At 40.4% G+C, this 19,207-nt stretch overlaps 1 protein-coding gene across 5 annotated transcripts in view; it reads right to left on the bottom strand.

Annotated features, from left to right (window-relative positions):
* The window catches only part of dock11 (dedicator of cytokinesis 11), a 95,446-nt gene that overhangs the window by 5,806 nt on the left and 70,433 nt on the right, over positions 1-19,207 (bottom strand). For all 5 annotated transcript variants that reach the window (XM_063470233.1, XM_063470229.1, XM_063470230.1 and 2 more), the window contains 9 exons: positions 18,112-18,169; positions 17,354-17,460; positions 15,880-16,002; positions 13,205-13,318; positions 11,168-11,314; positions 10,554-10,764; positions 9,849-10,039; positions 2,680-2,780; positions 2,443-2,581 (listed from right to left, as the gene is read on the bottom strand). In XM_063470233.1, coding sequence (XP_063326303.1) covers positions 2,443-2,581; positions 2,680-2,780; positions 9,849-10,039; positions 10,554-10,764; positions 11,168-11,314; positions 13,205-13,318; positions 15,880-16,002; positions 17,354-17,460; positions 18,112-18,169 — 1,191 coding nt within the window. The remainder of the gene's footprint in view (positions 1-2,442; positions 2,582-2,679; positions 2,781-9,848; positions 10,040-10,553; positions 10,765-11,167; positions 11,315-13,204; positions 13,319-15,879; positions 16,003-17,353; positions 17,461-18,111; positions 18,170-19,207) is intronic.

Genomic DNA, 19,207 nt, shown 5'->3' with positions numbered 1-19,207 from the left:
CTTGTAGACATTTGCCCAGCTTTTCAGATATCCACTCTCCACACTGGTGCAAAATCCAGCACACAGGCATTGCAACAGGAAGTGACTTTTACACATGAATCTTTCAGTGGTGTCCAGCGTATAAAGGTTTAGACTCTAAGTCAGACACCATTCTGTGATAAAAAGAGTGCATTCCACTTCAAAGTAAACACCTCACCTGACAATGATTGTGCTGCTGTTCCCTTGAATGTGAGCTCTTTCTGAAGTGAATTGGGATCAGCCCCTGGAAGTCCCGTTCTGACCTTTTTTTTTTTTTCTTTTTTTTTTGCCTGTCCTGTTTGGATCTTTAGCCATCAGAATTGTTGTCTGAAGGCCAATAAAGATGCCAAGCGGATTTACTTTACCAATTGGATCATCATGGCCTTGCCATATTGGTCCAGTTGATTGACCTTTATTATAATTATGTATTTATTTTATTTGATTTTCGGTTGTTACAGACGGGACAGACATGACTGGGGGATAGGACAGGGAGAAAGAATGAAAGAAAGAGAGGGAGAGAAAGAAAAATAGACTTCTGACCTTTTACAGCTGCGTGGTTTCATCCTGCACCTGACAGTTGTCCAGCTACGACCCAGATACAACCCACTGCACAAAGTGACGTCAGAGTGACGACTTTTATAAGTCTTTTACAAGGGTTGTTTTGTAATGGCAGGCGTCTATTATACTTCTAGTGTTGATGTCCGTACAACCTCCGTGTACGGGCTATTTACAGTCCAAACGTGGTCGCTGTGGACGTCTTTTCAATGTCAAACTTAGACTCATTTTAGATATCGTTTTCGTAATGCTTCTACATGTATAGGCTCTGTATTCCCATGTTTCCAGATGGGCATGTTTATCCATGATGGCGCGGGCTCTTAAACTAAACAACAGTGAGCAGCTGCTCGGTGGATTTGGAGCAGAAATGTCCCGAGCTTCTCACAGACAGTTTGCAAAACGTGCACATCGACAAAGACTGTGGAGCAAATAGTCCAGTTCAAACGCACACACTCGCACGAATTTCTCGGACTTTCCATCGCAACTCCTCCCAGTCCTACTACCGATCACACACACACTCACTTCCTCTGACAAGACTCTTTACAATAAGACAGGATACCAACCTCACTAAAATAAAAACAAACTATATATAACGCAAACGCACTTTTGAGCTTGGTAAACACATTGTACTCCTATTGAAATGAATTCCAACATTGTTCTAAATACTTTAACCATTATTATTTTATGTTTTAACATATATTTCAAAGTTTTTAACATTAAAAAAACAATGAATCCCAGTTTTAAACTGGTTACAAACAAGTAAGTTGATTAATTAAAATAAATAAACCAGTTAAAGCAGGAAAATTAAAAACCACAATAACAAAAAACCAACCCACATGTACTGAATAAAAAAAATTGTTTATGTTTATAAACAATAAAACAATTGTTTATAAATAATCCATGTTTATACATATCATGTTGTAAATGTAAATAAAAAGATATTACATTTATCAATCATGTAAATTTCCTAACCCTGTCATAGACGTCCACATGATGTCCCAAAAAATTACCCAGGCCAACGTTCAAATGTTGAACGTCATATTGACGTCCAAGTTGGGTCACGGTAGGATGTCCAGTTTTCGGACCTTGTTTGGACGTCGTATAGATGTCCAGAATTGGTCATGGACCGACTGACCTGATACAGACATGATCTGTACGTCTATCCGACATTCAATGTTTGATGGGAAGGTTCAAAAGGCTCATGAGTGCCTTTGCCATGTCATTATGGGGCTGTTTACCATGATTTTGTTAGAAAATCAACATCAAATGGTGGTGCAGTGCCCTGATGCATCACAGGGAGAACATTTAGTACAAAGGCCTGACATTTTCACAAATGCCATTGTGCACACATTGTTGTATCTGGATATGATAGTGAGTTGTGGCTCACCACCAGATCTCACTTACCAAATGGGAATTTGTTCTGCTTCCCAAAAGTGATATTCAAGTTTCAAGATAGTGGTTTTAAGTCGGTTTAAAAACGGTAGACCAGAGCGTGTCAACAAAGTGCTTCTATAGGCGGTCAGAACAGGACTATCAGGGCAGGATCCAAATGTGGCAATAGAGCTGGAAGTGGTGCATTTCTGAACCATTTAATGACCTTAAAAGGGGATTCTAGCCAAATTTAAATGAGGTACTTTTGTCTTCAAACTTTTTTATGAGTGCGGTCATTTTGATTGCACCTGTGTGCACCGCAAGCGGAAAAATACATTTTTAGTGGACTACATTTTGATTTGCCTTGCAGGAACCTCTCTGCCACACACCTCTTCAAAGCGGAACAAAATATAAAGGTTAAATTAATGCACTGTGGGATTTTCCCACTCCCAACACAGACAAATGGCGTACGAGTTGCGCTCGGGGAAATAAAATTACCTGCTCGTGGATGATGTCCGACAGCTCTTTTACCATTTCTTTGAAATTGGTTTTCAGGCCCTCGTGATACTCAAACTGGTCCTCTTTGATCAGACGCTCGTTTATGTCCAGCGCCATGCTGCAAGCCTCAACAAAACGTCTGGAATCAGAAGCGAAAGACATTATGTCAACAAGTTAAAGTCAGGGTAAGCCAATAAGCCCCTTGCGATTTTTTCTACTTATAAAGCAGACATATACCTGAAAACATCCTTGAGCTCTTTTACTTTCTTGTTGCCGGACTGGTTGGATTTACTGTCATCCAGGAATGCTCTGGCATACGCCATGGGGCCTGCGTTCACCTGCAGAAAAACATGCCTCAAAATGTAACGCATTCTTCTTCTTCACTGATCAGTGCACGCAGATAACAACTGGTACATGCCACTCACTTTCTCAGCAGCCCCCAGCACGGTTTCACCACTATAGCTTCTAAACAAATTTAAAGCTTCTTACTAATAACTCGTGAATTTTCTGTCAGTCTGTTCATCTATTTTGACAATCTTTCATCCAATCTGCGTCAAACGTGGTGGGTGGATTGCAGGGAATACAAGTGACTTTATGACTGCCTGCATGTGACATGTGTAAGGAACGTCTGTATTTTCTAACTATAAACAGCAATAAAACAGCTCTGCACTCGTTTTTTACGGTGACTTATTTAATAATAAAAAAAACACACAGTTAACACTCGGCACTCTGCCCAAGTGAGTCATAAAATAAACACACAACAACAAACACATTTCACTGATTACCATCTGAACGCACTTTCTCGTAAAGTGCAAACGCAAAGTTACTCATCAAATCTGGTGAAGCAGATTCTTACAAGACACCAGAAAGGTTGCACTCAAAAAAACTACTTACACCCAAAATGTTGACTTAAGGTAATCGATGTAAATTAGTTACATAACATTAGCAATGGAATCTGGTAAATGAAATTTACTTCATCAGTATATCTCCAGTTTATGTCAAGCATACATTAAGAAAAAGTATCATTAAGAAAAGCAGCAGGGCTGCACAATTAATCGAATTTTAATCTCAATCGTGATTTTGGCTTTCCGCAATTAAACGAACACGATCGAGCGATATTGATAATGCGTGCACCACCGACAGAAGGCAAAGCAAAAGCAAATCGAGCGCTCCCTCAATCGCCACCTGAAACGTGCTCGCATGAACACTGTGTTCCTTCCACTGTGTAGCGTTAAAGTTATCCTGAACCATCTGGATGAGGATTGCAACAAACTTCAAATGCTTAGAAGTTCTTTGATGTTCCACAAGAACAAATCATACGCAAAGAGTGCTACAGGACTGTGTCTGCACTACAAAGCACCACAGCTCATTCAACCGCCTGGAAGTATATGGCAGACTAAGAATGCACGAAGAAAAGAAAAGCAGCGTGGAGGTCGCTAACGTGAACTGTCCAACATCGAGTCAGATGTTCATGACAGTGAGCCTGTGGCCATGTGGCCAAAGATAACTGTCCACCAATCACAGCGAGTAACAGAAGTTTCAGGAATTGTCAGCTTACTGGAAAAAAGACACGTTACCCTCACGGGCAGAAACAACCGAAATGCCACATGTCACAGGGCAAATGGAGAGGCACCTCAAAGCTATGAATTTCAGTCCCATCCATCACGCAGGTACAGTGAATGATGTACTTGTTTTTAGGAGGTGCACTCAGGTCGGGTGGAAGAACACCTTATTTGTTTTAAATGTTTTGGCCAAAACTGTGCAGCCCTGCATAAGAGCTTTAAAGAAGACCACAACAACGAAACCTGTTGTAAACATTCGAGCTGGACAGATGGTACATCAAAACAGCAGCCGCTTCACGAGCACATCTGTTTGAAGTCTTACTTCAGGTGACTTTAACAGGAAGGGGAACTGGAGCAGCGCCAGCCTGTTCTCGTCATCAAAAATTGCACATTTGTAAACAGGGGATCTATTCTCAGCATAGTTGTGGGAGTGTTATGACAGAAACTCCTACACAAAAGGAAACCGCTTTAATTCCATTAGGGAGGTTGTGGGAAGTATCCATAGATGCAAACCAAGGCTGGACGGGACATCCAAGGTTAAAGCTGGCAGACTGCCTGACCAGGCCACACATCCCATGTGGTGTTAATAAAAATTGTGGCCGGGTCCAGACAGCACAAGAAACGATGACACACTGTAGCTGCTCAGTAATTACATTTGCAATGTAAAAGTGATTTCTAAGAAGCCTTCAAAAGTCCTGCGTGTCTTCTCTGATGGCAAAGTCTGACTTCTTTAAAAATGCTAGCTGACTGTACAGAGAATAAGCTTCGGGAAATGTTTGTTTAGTGTGAATTGTTTCAGGAAATGTGTGTTAGCCTCTGGTAAAAACTGCAATATTTAATTTAATAACTAATAGTTAAACTGCAAAAGCTAAAAGGAGACTGTTGGAGGGAGTTTCTGGAATCAACCCTTTGAATTTCCTTCGGTGATCTACAAGAGTGAAAACTTCAAAGACTGCAGCACTGAGAGAAATACCTAAAGACGGTAAAACAGGGGTTTCAGACACATTGCCAGCACAGCCTTGTTCAAGGGTAATGTCCACTGGGTGATTATAAAAAATGAGGAAAAAAACACAAAGCCAGCAAAATTATCAGATTTTCAATTTAGCACATCTTCTGCCTGGCTATCAGTTAATCTACTCCAAGAAAGAGCTCTGAGTCATCCTTAGATTTACAGCCTTATTATGGACAAAAACAATTGTCCAATGACTTCCACAGTAGGGAGTTCAGCCATGGAGCTGTGCTGTTACTTTGTAACTACTGAGTCAGTGAGGATTTCCCAGGTAACTGCATGATTTCATCCTGTGCTCTGTATGACTGAAACAACCGGAGGAGGGTGAATCCCCCCCATCAGCATTTTTACACAAGAATGACACTTATAACTCATCATCATGTGAAAGAAAGAAATAATACAAGTCAACTAAAGACAGAAAACTGAAATATCTATAATGATATTTATGCGTAAATCTTGTTATCTCAACTAATCTGGAGGTACCTATGGCCAGTCAACTGAGGTTTCACCCCCTAAAGAAGATATACTTAATAAGTTATAAATACTATTTTAGTGGGAGTGTGCAAGAAATGCCATAGACCGGCACTGCTTTATAAATATGAATATAGAAGTATTTCATTCAGATAATGAGAAAAAAGCAGCACAAATTAGCAAATCGGAATGAGCAGATGATGAGGTAGTGAGTAATCTGCAGAGATGGGCGTTACTGTAACGAGTAACGAGTTTCGAGTAACGAGTGTCGTGGAAGTTTTCCACTTAAATAAAGCCTGCAGATGAGCGGTGAGCGGTAGCCAACATTCTTTAATCCAGACACACAAAGACAACGGACAACCAAGCTTGATGGAGAGCCTGCATGACGCGGGGCAGGTCAGCAGAGTCTCTCTGAGCCTAGCATGGCCCTCAGTTAAATACCTTCTCCAGGAACAAAAGGCAATTCCATTACAATCCCACCCTTTGATTGATCGTGCATTTCCAACGAGCTGCAACTTCACTGTGTGTGAATGGACTTTTGAAAAGACTGTCTGAGTTGGACATTTGCCACTTTTGGAGCAAAATGGCAAGATGAGACAGTGGAGAACACAGGACAAAGCTGAAAGACAACTGACTCTCACTGGACTGCTGCAAGGGGGAGAGATGAGATGAGACCACAGTGGAAGGAGCAGGGGAGAACATGGAGGAAGGATGTTTTAGTGTGGGAAATGAAATTTGGGTTTAGGAAACTGGGAAGAAAAACGACTGCCTTGCGTGGAGAATTGAAAAGTGTCTGGAGCACCGCAAAGAGGAGAGGTACACAAAAATTACACAAACAGAAAAATGCATTAATCCTACTAACACATACACACATGCAATGAAGCTCATGAAGACCAAATAGCATTTTAAGCATGCATTTCTGTTACCATCATCTTATCCGGTTCACTTAGTGGGTTAAGAAGTGATACATAGACTAGTGAACTAGTGTTATTTTGGGGAAGGATGATTGAATCATTGCAGGGGTGAACAGAATGCTGCAGGGGGGTCAGACGAGTGGGGACTAATAGGTTATTGAGTTTCTTGTTTCTGATGTGTGGGGGAGGTCTTATCATGACACACATCTGGGTACATGGGGGAAAACAAAATTCATTATCTAATAGAATATTGTTGTGTGAGGTGTGTGACTGGTGGATGAAAGTTTTGGGGATTCACTGATGCATTTTCTTTGGTACCACTTTAAACCTGACAATTAGTTTGTTTTGATCTATCATTCTAAGAGAGTATGCTTAGACAACTTCTAAAATGAGGCCTTCATATTTTTTGATTTTTAACAGTGCACTGAGATTTTTGTTTGGCAATTTTCTCTTTTGAAGCAGGCCTGCAAGATCGGGATCGAAAGCGCTACACAACATGTTGAACAATCGCAAGTGAGTTTCTCCAAAAATTTAAATGGGCTCGGGAGAAAGCCACTTATTTGGGACAATCAGAAAACAAGTCCCTGCCAAAAAGGATTCCGCGAGGTAATCCAGTCTAAATTCCTTTTCTTGTTTTTGAAATGACGTCATTGCTGGCAGTAGAAACTTATTGCGTCACGAGAGCTTCTACTGTCAGCAAATAAAAAATGGGGACTGACTGGACTGACAAAAGCTTTGACTGACTTGACACCAGTATGCAAGATTGCACCTCCACCTTGACCTGACAAAAGGGTGGATGTATGTATGTATGTTTCTTTTTACAGGAGCAGAAAGGTGACAGCAACAGGTTGCATGACCTTTGGGGCATGCAGACTTAACCTTTAATCGCTGCGCTAACATCTATTTTTCCACAGCAGAGGGCTAATCATATGATCCAATCACATGATTTACAGCAGGACACACCGCTGGCTAATGTTTTACCTTTTCTTAAGACAGGGCCTGGAGTGAAACTACTCCAGGGGAGAATCCCTGGGAATTTTTAAGAGACAATGCACAACTTCATTGTGCATGTCTAATTGTGCTAAGCTGACATAGGGCAAAAGAGGGTTTTCCGTGGAAGCTTTCATTTTTAAATTGCAGAGACCGTGACTTGAGAGATATGGAAGGATTGACGCAGATACAGTCCATGACTGGGAGAGAACGTTTCAAGAGGACCAGTGAGAAGCAGGGACCATCTCCAGGACAACTGTCAAACCACAGTGGGCTGCACCACTGGGCTTCCAAAGGATTGTCACGAGGAGATTTTGAACAGCAAAATCTTAAAATAAAATGAAAGAGTTTCGCCGTTGACGTTGAGGAAGACAACTAAGGTGTACGACGTGCTCTGTCTTAAATCTACAGCCGCGTTGGAACAGAAATCGAGGGATGAAGAGAGCGTGCCAAGCTCCAAAAGTGACAGCGCAGAGGGAGACCAGCGTTGGAATTATGACTCTGTAAATGGCACAGACACCAGGAGCCATGGCCGAATGACCACCTAATGCTGTTTCACTTTGCCATGCAAAGTACTTTGACACTCTGGAGAAGACCTTTCCTCTGTATCATTGTTGTAGCCATTTGCATGTGAGAGCTTAGATTGTGGGGAAGATTAAAGATGAACAAAGGGTGATGGGAGACCAGTGAAGTTAGGATACACAGTGTGAAACTCCTTTAAGTGTAAAATAATGTTGATGTGATATACAGAAAGTCAGGAAAGAAATTCCGGTATTAATGTGATTCTTGATTTAAGAATCAAAGGGTGGGATTGTAATGGAATTTCTTTCACATATGTACTAATCACATTATTTTATTGTATAATGCCTTGGTGCCACTGGATTTTAACATGTCTGACACCCATACTGTAAGAGGGAAGTTGGGGGGGAGCAGACCACTCCACAGGAAGAGTCTTTTGTCTCTTCAAGGACTCTGGGAGGTAGCAAGGGAGTGTGAACCTTAAGGTGTGAAACAGCTGTGTACTGCCTTTTGTTCCTGGAGAAGGTATTTAAACTGAGAGCCATGCTAGGCTCAGGGAGACTCTGCTGACCTGCCCCGCGTCATGCAGGCTCTCCATCAAGCTTGGTTGTCTGTCTTTGTGTGTCTGGATTAAAGAATGTTAGCTACCGCTCACCGCTCGTCTGCAGGCTTTATTTAAGTGGAAAAACTTCCACAACACGAGTAAAGTAAGGGATTACTATTGCAAAAATGTAATTAGATTACTGTTATGTTCTCGTAAGCACTGTGTCACTAAACTGTGATTTTGTTTGTGAGAGTGTCTCATGACGATGACGTACAAGCAACAGACGTGTGCAGATCAACAATGGCTAATATAACAAGTGCGGGAGAGAGTATGACAGTGCAGCATCTAAAGCGTGGAAGTACTGACATTACTTTGAGTTTGATTCCGTAAAAAGTGACAAAAACATTAGCATCCGTTGTACACTCTGCGTGGGAAGAAAACTTCTTTCTACGGCAAAAAATTTTACTTCAAATCTGAGCAAACACCTAGCATGCTGTCACAGGAATGTGAAACCCCCGGATCCTCCTACTGACATGACCGCTGAGTCACTGGGCAAACCTCCGCCTGCTCCACTCCTGCTAAACAGGTGAAAATAGATTTAAGAGCGATAGGACTTAGTGCCGTTGAATCTTTGATTTTATTTATTCTCTGCTGTGTTTTACTTGCATCTATTTGAAAAAGTGAGTATAAACACAAAACATTTTATTTTATATGTGGGAATATACAGAAAATAGGTTTAAATGTTAAAGGCATTTCTTCCAGTCAGAGGCTGTTGCATATAATTTAATTTTTGCTTGATGCAATGTGCATAAAGTTAAAAGATTAAAACTAATAAAACAAGTTTTAAAAAGAGGCTTTTTCATTTGATTCAATTTTATATGATGAATTATGCAGAAAAAATAGAGCTGGGCTGAAAGGTCTATTGCTTTTTTATGTATTATGTATCATGTTTTTAAAAAGTAACTCAGTAATAAGGTAAATAATTATTTTAGAAAATAAGTCATCAGTAAAGTAACAGGATTCCTTTCTTGGAGAAGTAATTAGCAATGGGTAGCTAATTACCTTTTTCAAGTAACTTGACCAACACTGGTAATCTTTAAACTAAAACAACACAGATTTTAGAATGACCTTTCTCTAAGATTAAAAAAAGTCTGTGAAATTCAAAACAATTCCTCTCCCTGCCTTATGTGGTGTGTGCTTCTAATAGCTAGAGATACAAAGTGATGAGTAGCGCTGTCTTGTACTGGACCTTTTTATTAGTTAAGATGGGCTAGCGTTTATCGTTTCACTCTTCACAGAAAAACTAAGTGTAAAAATAGTAATAAAAGTGAGTGATCAGCTGTGCAGCACATCTGAGAGAGTTTACATTTTGTTTTTTGGGTTTTTTTCGCCTGTACCTGCACAGAGACGCAGCCCTGCAGTTTGAGCTGCAGCTGGATCATGTCCACTTCCTGGCTGGAGCAGAGCTTAATCAGCTCCGCTGTCCGTGCCTTCATCTCATCTATGGCCACATCTACCGGCTTAAGCTCCACCTGCTTCTCAGCCACCACCTCCACCCGCTTCTTCACATATGGGAAAGTGTTGGCAGCTAAAGATAAGAGCGCAGGCAGAACTTGTTAGGTCATGTTACGCTGCAGATACAACAAAAAATGAAAGAAAAATCAACAAAAAAAGAGATAGTGACATGTTATAGGGGTGATCTACAGGTGAATTCTTGTTGTCTGACATGCCCGAGCAGCCGTGGACATATGAACCTTTGTGTGTGCAAACAATGAGAGATACACGCATTCAGCATACATAAACAGAAATAGATAAATAAAAGGTGCTCTTCATTGTTCAGATGAGACTAATGTCCAGCTGTCGCTTGCTACAGTAACCAGCTGTTAATACAGTTCAGTATTTATTGATAATTCAGTAGGCAGACGTGCAACTACAAAAAACAAAGAACCATGTTTCTGCACACTGCTACTAGGTGTTTTTTTTGCCTTTGAAATGTGCAACGGTGGTAACGAGGAAGAATGTGTTACTAATGTGGCGTATCCCCATGCAAAACTCTATAAGACATTCTTCTCATGTTTGCTTTCTAAACATGTTCTATGTACTTATGAGGACGGTCCTCCTCTTGCACTGCTCCTCCACCCCGCCGTGCTTCTTCCCCGACAGCGTGTACGGCGTCTCGAACACGAAGCGGCTGATGTTGTGGCACTTCTCAAAGTCCGTCTTCTTCTCTGGCGCTTCCTTCTCCTCGAAGTACGGCTTGACGAAGGTCACTTGGATGTAGGCAAACTTAGGGTCAAGCTCTTTGGGGTTGACCTGCAGGCAAGCAGTCACCAAGCTAAATGAGAATGTCATCCAGAAGCAACATGAAGTCTTGTTATTTCTCCAAAAAAAGAAGAAAGAAAGATCACTACATAACCCACTGAATTCTTCTGAAATCAAAAGCAGACAAAGAAAGAGTCTTTAAAACCACCAACTGGGACTTCATTGAAAATCCACGGGGTGGAAACTGATCACTTCCCAACATTATGTTGGACAAATGATATTTTCTGAGTAAACACCCGAGTGTGGCATCACTGCCAAATTAATTATTTCTATTTCCGCTACTTTCTGCTTTCCACAAATACAGCAGCCGGCCAATTAAAGTCAAAAACCACATATCAGGAGTATTTATTCCAACCGTTTCCCACCCTTTCCTTCCTCCATTTATCTACTGCACCTTATTTGAGTCTTGAATTATCTTGACATTTTCTGGCCCAAACTTCTCCCCGTAGAGCGTCAGCAGCCGCTGGGAGATTTCGGACAGGCCGGTCAGTTTGGGTTCTTTGTAAATGTACTCCTTCCCGTCCTCCTCCTCAAAGAAGCCCTGTTCAAAATACACATTTCATTGGAAAACAACTTAAAAAAACATTGCAAAACTGCTTAGTACTAAATTTTCAACTTTTTCTTCAATACAAATGTCCTTACTGATTAGTAAATCATCATAAAAGATGCAGTCACAGACCACATGGCGCATGCTGAAGGACGTTACATTGTAGATATTTGCTTTATTTTGCTATTTCCTCAAACTTCCTCAAATCTTGCCTATAGTCACTTTCTAACCGTTATAATTTAAGATTGTATAGGTGAATGTTTTTACTCACAGCTTTGAATCACACAAAGCAAAGCTGAGAAACTGATTCACAGTTCTAAATAATCCTCAGTTACCTTCGACTTGGCCTCATTTATTCTTCTGAAAAAGTACTTTTTGGTTCCTCTTCCTTCAAACCAAATTTCTGATTGGTTGATTGGCTGTCCCCACATAAACAGAAAGACTAGGCAGCAGGAGGGTGGGGCTTCTGTGCCCAGTAGATCTCCATATTAAAGACATCATATAAAGCCAAGAGGGAACAAACTGTCTGAAGCAGAACATTTAGCTTAGTAGTTCGCAGACCAGGGTTAAAGTCTGAATTTGAGACATTTTCCCAGAAAAGTGAACACACAATAATGTCTGACTACCCTAGAAATAAGGAGAAGCATTTCAAGGCCTAATTATCCCACATCGAACAATTTATTTCTTTTACGTTCAAAAGCATAACGTCTTTTTCCTTACATGGAATGGCTGGAACACGACAGCTCCATTCAAATAAAAAAACACGGAACATCCTGCTTTGTGTTTATATAACTGCAACGCTGAAATGTCCATCAAAGAGATTTGTACACTTTGTAATTTCTTCCTGTTTGCTCTCCTGCACATGAGCACAGACAAATTAGCAGGCGTGCTGTTCGTGCTAACTGCCTGCTTTTGTAGTTTGAGTAAATAGATATTTGAAACCTCTGACACATGAAACAACTCTTCTTTTGCCTAATAGAGAAAAGCATAACATGGACACTTTTGAGGAAGCTCTATCTATCTAACCCAACCGGGATGGTGTCAGAACAGAAGAAATGAATATCTGATAGATCATTGGCTTCCCAGCCAAAGATAACATTAGCTGTTAGCTTAAACATGTAAAGAAGTCAGAAGTAGCCACTAATAAACCTAACAGGCGAGAATGACCAAAAATAGCAAAGTTTTAATATTCCGGGTCTTTCACACATAAGTCTGAGAACTCCCAGTGGGGGAAATAATTATTTGATCCCTGCCTAAATTGCAAGTTTGCTCATTTACAAAGAAATGAACAGTGGCTCATTTTTATGGTTTCATTTTTAAAGGACAGAGACAGAATATCAACTAAAGAAGTGAGAAATTAATTTGGATGTCACCATTTTATTCTACAGTCGTGTCCCTGATGTCCTTTGACACATCTTTGGTCTTGCCCAAGGTGGTGGAGAGGTTAGACTGGAAGAGACACATTACTATGTGAGATCCGGAGCATCTGTAACTGACTGACTGACTGAATGAGTGACTACTGATTGCAACCTGCGGGCACACAGCCAATCTGTGGTGGGAGCCAGAATTCAGTGTTGCAAGGGATCAAATGTTTATTTCCTTCAGTGACATGCAAATCAATTTGTAACTTTTATATGTTTTTTTCTGTGATTTTGGTTGATATTCTGTCTCTCTCCATTAACATGAAACTACCACAGAAACTAGAGACGACTCTTCACCTCTTTGTAAGTGAGCAAGCATGTTTTACTATAATGTGACAAGACTATTAATACTGTTATTTATATTGTTTGAATCATCACCAGGCCCCGTATACACTCAACATTTACATTTCACACAGTCTTCGTGAGTGTGTGGGTGCTTTCAGAAGCTGCTTGTTGACCTCACCTGTCCATAAAAGGCCACTCTGAAGTAGGTCCCGAGCAGCCTGCGGCCCGACTGGATCACCTCCATGATCTTATTGTACGCTCTGTGCAGAGTTTCGTACAGTCGGCTTAGTTTCTGGAAAAAGCAGAACAGATGCCATCAGAGCTCGCCTGTTGTTAGCGATTGTTTGTTTATCGCAGCAAGTGGGCCGTACACACAGGAATTTGAGTTATGCAACTCGGCAAAACACACACGAATTAAAGTCTATTTGTTTTTGTATACACAAAAAAAAACAAAACTGCAAACCCACGGCTCAAAGAAGCAATTCTGTATATCAAGACAAACCAAAATATTATGACCAGCCCTGCCAAACATGTCGCTGCTACATCGTGTGGCGCCAACCGTGACCTCCCTGGGTGTGGACTCTGGACACCAGTCGAGGTGTCCTGTTGTATTTGATTAGCCACTCATCCCTCATGTAGGTTAAGTACTGGAATGTCTGTGGATCAGACTTGTTCCAGCACAGCCCCCAGTAGACTAACGGCGCCAAGAAGGCATTGCTACTTCTGAGCCGCACACACATCCAGTGCAGGAGCCAACGCACTGCACACATTGTCATTTTGACATTTGGTTCATGCTGTTTTTCAATGCTGTTACAACATGTTGCCACAGTGGAGCACAGTAAAGGCCGATATGACAGAACAGGTTAAGCAGGTACTTAAAAAAAAGAAACGAGTGGGATGAAATGCCGCGAAAGACCTCCTCCATTCAGAGCAAAGAGCTGCTAAAAGCGCAAAATATAACCAGATATACTTGTGAGAGAAAGTGTTTTGAAATGTTAAAATGGTATTTGACAGACTGAAAGAATTCAAGGATTCAAGGAGCTTTATTTGTCATTCGCATCACATGTTAACATGAGGTGGAATGAAATTATGTACACACGGTCATAATTTCTTCAGTGAAAAGAAACAAAACTAATGAAGAAACAGATTTTTTTAATTTAAGTTATAAATAAATAGTTAAGTTTGTTTGGTTTTGGGGTTTTTTTGTTGTTTTTTTAACAAACAGACAACTAATAAGACAATACAATAAATAACACTATAACTAGAGTGCAACAACCTGAGTACCAGTATGGAGTATGGATATAGAGTGTGGGTATAAATATATATAGGTGTAGAAAAACGTGCCTTAAGCTCAAAAGTTCTGTACGATTGTATGCCACACGCTTACAGCGGGCAAAGTCAGAACCAGTATTACAAACATTAAAAACATTAGAAACATTAGAATAGACGCGTTCTTCGGGAGTGTGAGTAGCTGCTGCTCTACTGTGCGCCGCCATGTAATAGATACGGTTATCTTCGATAGATAACGAAGATAATGAAGTTATGAAGCAGTAAATAATCTAACACAAACACCAGTGCCAGTGGCTGCTCAGGATTGTAATGCTGACATCTCTGATTTTAAACTCAAGATGCTTCCTGCATTTTTTAATTGTTTTTCTTTAAGTCTGTAAGCACACAGGAACGTTTTGGTGAGCGTTCACAGTCGGCGCTTTTTTCCTAAAGTCCTCTACCATTCACTGCTTCAGACTGGGAGATGTTTCATGCATCATATGACTCTTCTTCTGCACAAAATGATCCCTATTAGTGCCGCCTGCTCCAGTCAGAGACGTTATCAGATGATGATGATGATGAACTGGTGGTAAAAATCGTTAGAGAAGATAAATATAACAGTGAAATGCAACACTGCTGCAAACAAGACAAGAGGTTAACGCAGCAGGAAATTGTTAAACATGAGATTTAAAATAAATTTCAAAGTTTCTTTTTGTTACAGTTATTTATGGCAGCTTTCTTAGTCACAAGGGGTCATCACAGCAGGTAGCTGCCACTTGTTTGATCTGGCAGGGTTTTTTTAGATTTTTATGCCAGATTCCCTTCCTGCCACGACCCCGAAGAGATCTCTGTCACCTCAAACTGTGGCAAAAGTGTAAATCACTGTGGAGCCGAAGCTCGAGTTTATTATCAATGTGCTGATATTTGTTTCTGATCAGAGATTAAAGGTCACCAATAAAAAAGGAGGCGTGGCAATTCCTTTAATCTGTCATCAGGTCAAAGTGAAATTACTTTTGGATTAAACAGGTATCCTTGGTATGTCTTCTAAGTTCTAGCAGCTGCAGTTCCTTAACAGCAGATTAGAATCACCTATAACAACATTTAGGCATTTTCTGCATCATTAAATGATTACGTGCAAGTTCCAGTAACCCTGCGATGCACAGTTTGTATTGCTGTAAATGCATTCCCCCAGCAGACGACTGATATCACACTTAAAACACGCTGTTGAAAAGGTGTCACTTCTAGCTGATTTTAAACTGAAACTCTCCGTATCAGGTCATGTCTTCAGAGAGAGCCACTTTCATGACTCACCAAACCCTGACTCACAGAGTAACCCTCCAAATCCACTAAAGCTGCATTTGTCAAACCGAGACCACGACCAACCACGAATTCTTACAGGCTGAGAAGGTGCGCAAAGTGAAAATATGCACTGTGAAGGGATGAAATGACATCCCGCTGTGCAGGTAAAGTTAATGAGAACTTCATGTGAAAGAGGAAACTTCTGTAAATACAGGACATTTCCTGACACTCACAGGAACACGGCTTTATGCACAATGGATGCGTGTAAGGATGATGTCACCCTACCTCATATTCGTGGCGCTTCTCATAAATGGGGATAACAAGTTTGGCGATGTGTGTGATGAGTTCGTAGCGCTCAGCTTTCCACAGCGCGTCCACGCAGACCTCGAGGTGTTCCACCAACACTTCCTAAACAATGGCAGAAAAAGAAATTTAACACTGATTCATAAAACGGGACCCATTATGCTCATTTCCTGTTTTATTTGTGAACTCTGGTAGAGTAGCTTTGCATCATTTACAGTTTGTACTGAGCCTTGGGGCAGCCCCTCAGTTCATTCGCTGTCTGAAACAAGCCAATTAGGCTCCTCCTCCTTCGCACCAAATTTCTCCTAGATGGTTCACTCTCACAGCCAGTGTTGCATATGTAACATGACATTAAAATTAAATAAAAAATCGAGATTAGCTCTTCCTGCTAGAACTCTTATTATTTTTAACGCCTGTTTGTGAATGTTGACTTTCGCCATGACAGTAGCCTATTCAGTCTGACACGTCTTCACATCTTCGGTGCTGAAACATTTGGTTCATAAAAATGTCTTATATCTGCTCATCTTATTATTTGAAAGGTCTAATATAAGTATCCACCACTGTAACGGTGCTGAACACACTGATTAGGAAACCCCATTTGTTACAAAAACAAGAAATCTAAAACTAAAATGTGTTATGTTTTCTTTTATTAGATTAATAAACTGAATTCACAATTTTAACCCTTTCACACATACTGGTCACTACAGTGGACAGCTATTCAAAGGCTGTTTCTGTGTCAGCGTTGATGGTATACTCGCACATAAACCACTACACTGGACACTGATGTGTCACTCCCAACACGTTCTCACTCCCATAGCGTAACATTTTACGCTAGGTGACAAATTGTTGGTATATTACACTTCCGGGCACCCAACACGTCCCTATATTATGAGATCGGAAACATGAGAAACATTTGGAATGAATCTACACATGTATGTTCGTTTTACTTAAATCAGCGGGAGCATCATTCTACTGGATTTCTATCTGTAACCCGGCGTGTATCATAAGAACTCGGGAGTGAGAACCTGTCACTCCATACCCAGCAACCCACTGGTCAGCCAGTGGACATGTATAAGTGTAAAAAACTCTTTGAAATATACATGTTTAAAAAAATGAAGTTCAATCTTTTTTTCATGCCTAAAGATGAAAAAAATACTTAAGAAAAAAAATCCTGATTGAGGTCATCATAATTCATGCATGAAAGGGTTGAATCCAAATTTGAGTTGAGCACAGTGGGTCCTCTTTAACAAACACTCTACAGTAGAGATGCCCAAACGGATTTTTGATGCTTTGCTTGAGAAACATAAATCCAAGTACAAAATTCTGTGACAAATAAGCCGTTTATTTTTGTTTCTGTTTTATTTGAGGTAAAATGATTGTTTAACTGGGTTGTCGGGCTGATTTCTATATCTTCAGAAAATGTTAAATAAGCATTTTTCCTGAACAGGTGCCACACCTCAGTGTAATAGACATCCTGCATGCCGGCGTCTTCCTTCATGGCAGCTTCCTCGTCAATGTTAAAGGTGATTTTCTTGAAAGCTGCCAAGCCGCTGGGGAACAACTCTGGTAAGCAAACAGCAAAGATGAGTGAGGAAAACAAAAAATGTTTCACATAAACCTCCACTAGGACATTTTCTACAAAACAGATTCCTATTTATTTATTTATTTCCCCCGACAGGTGTGTCAGGTGTTTTTGTGACACTGAGAATTAACGAAAATCCAGATAGGTGTGAACCACAACCAAATGAAACACATGAAAGGTGGATATTCTTCGATTCCCCACATGCTGTAACTGCCTGGTGATAGTTAATCTACCTGATGGAAGGTAGCTTCAGTTTATACATACCGCTGCCTCTGGACTAAATCCTAAACAAATTTTCAGAGATAAGCTTTGTCGTCTACCAACTGTTGTCAGCATATCCACCACACATTTGTTTAGCGGATTACAGAGACTTACAGCCAGTTTTGCATAAGATAAAGATACCCTAAAAAATAACGTACGGCATTGTGAGAATTTGCTTTTGCAACTCCACTGTGCTGTGGAGTGTTTGCACATTGTAACAACAGCGAGCCACAAACAAACTGCCATGTATATCACCAGGAGGTCCACAGTAAAGGCTGCTTCACAAGTTGCTAGCAGATCAGTTACACTAGGCACACAATGCCAAGAAGGATCAAAGTATTTCTTGTGTATAGAAGGGCGGGGGACCTTACTTTTCCTGTTCAGGTATTCCGCAACCAGCGCAGCCACATGAACATAACACATCGCAGCCTGTAGAGACAAGAAGAAACCATCATGAACAGAACAAACACACTGAAAAAAACTTTTTTAACACCAGGGCACACTGTTTAAATGCAGCTGGCAATTGCTCAATAATATTTCAAGCAACATAACATCATTACACATGATTTTCGAGGCTGCATTTAATGACTTTTTGTGTTCAGTCATTCAGGCAGATATCTACAGCCACACCTACCACTGAAACGAAACTGTCTTCTCAGACTGTGCGAAATAGCTCTAAGGCATAAAAGTAATTTTTGACTTTCTCTTATCCTTTACTGAAGAATAATCCAATATGTTTCTCCACAGAAAGAGACGTGATGTGGAATAGACAGTAGCTGAAAAGCTCAGCAGTTCTTTTCACTTTGCTCATTTGATTGTATGTAAAAATGTTCAAACCCATGTTAATAAACTTGACATCATTTGAAGTGTAATTAGCTTTTGTGTGGCTATAGTACATGTGTAGCATTCAATTCATTATTTAAATGTTTAGTAATAAACATCAAGTACAAAAAACGTATTCAGGAACATTGCACATAAATGTAATTTGTTGTGTATTTAAACTGTTATAACCTGTTACTGTAATGTATGTAACAAGGCCACAATAAGCTAACATGATATTTATACGCCTATATGTTGCAAATACAAAGAATAGCAGCTCTACATAGAATTATTATTATGTTGACCCTCACATCAATAACAAATCAATAAAACACTGAGCTGACCTTGAACACCTAGATGTCTGCTAAACTGCATCGCTAATTTGACCGCTGTCCACACACCTACAAAGTCCAGAACACACGCACACAACGCTACCAAAAACCTCGTTGGCAAAGATAAAAACAGATCAAATGTTACAATCCCTCTGGAGTGTTTAAATTAAGTGGCTCACTTTACAGTGAAAAGTTTGAGAAATCCTTTGAGAAAAGTCCTTATATAAATATAAACTTTTAAATAACTAAATAAATACACTTGACCTGCACTTAACAGAACATCAGCTGGACCACCCAGGGTCAAGTTCTATATCAG

The sequence above is a fragment of the Pelmatolapia mariae genome, linkage group LG3_W (assembly GCF_036321145.2).
Source record: "Pelmatolapia mariae isolate MD_Pm_ZW linkage group LG3_W, Pm_UMD_F_2, whole genome shotgun sequence".
NCBI lineage: Eukaryota > Metazoa > Chordata > Actinopteri > Cichliformes > Cichlidae > Pelmatolapia > Pelmatolapia mariae.
This window is presented reverse-complemented; position numbering and strand designations above follow the sequence as displayed.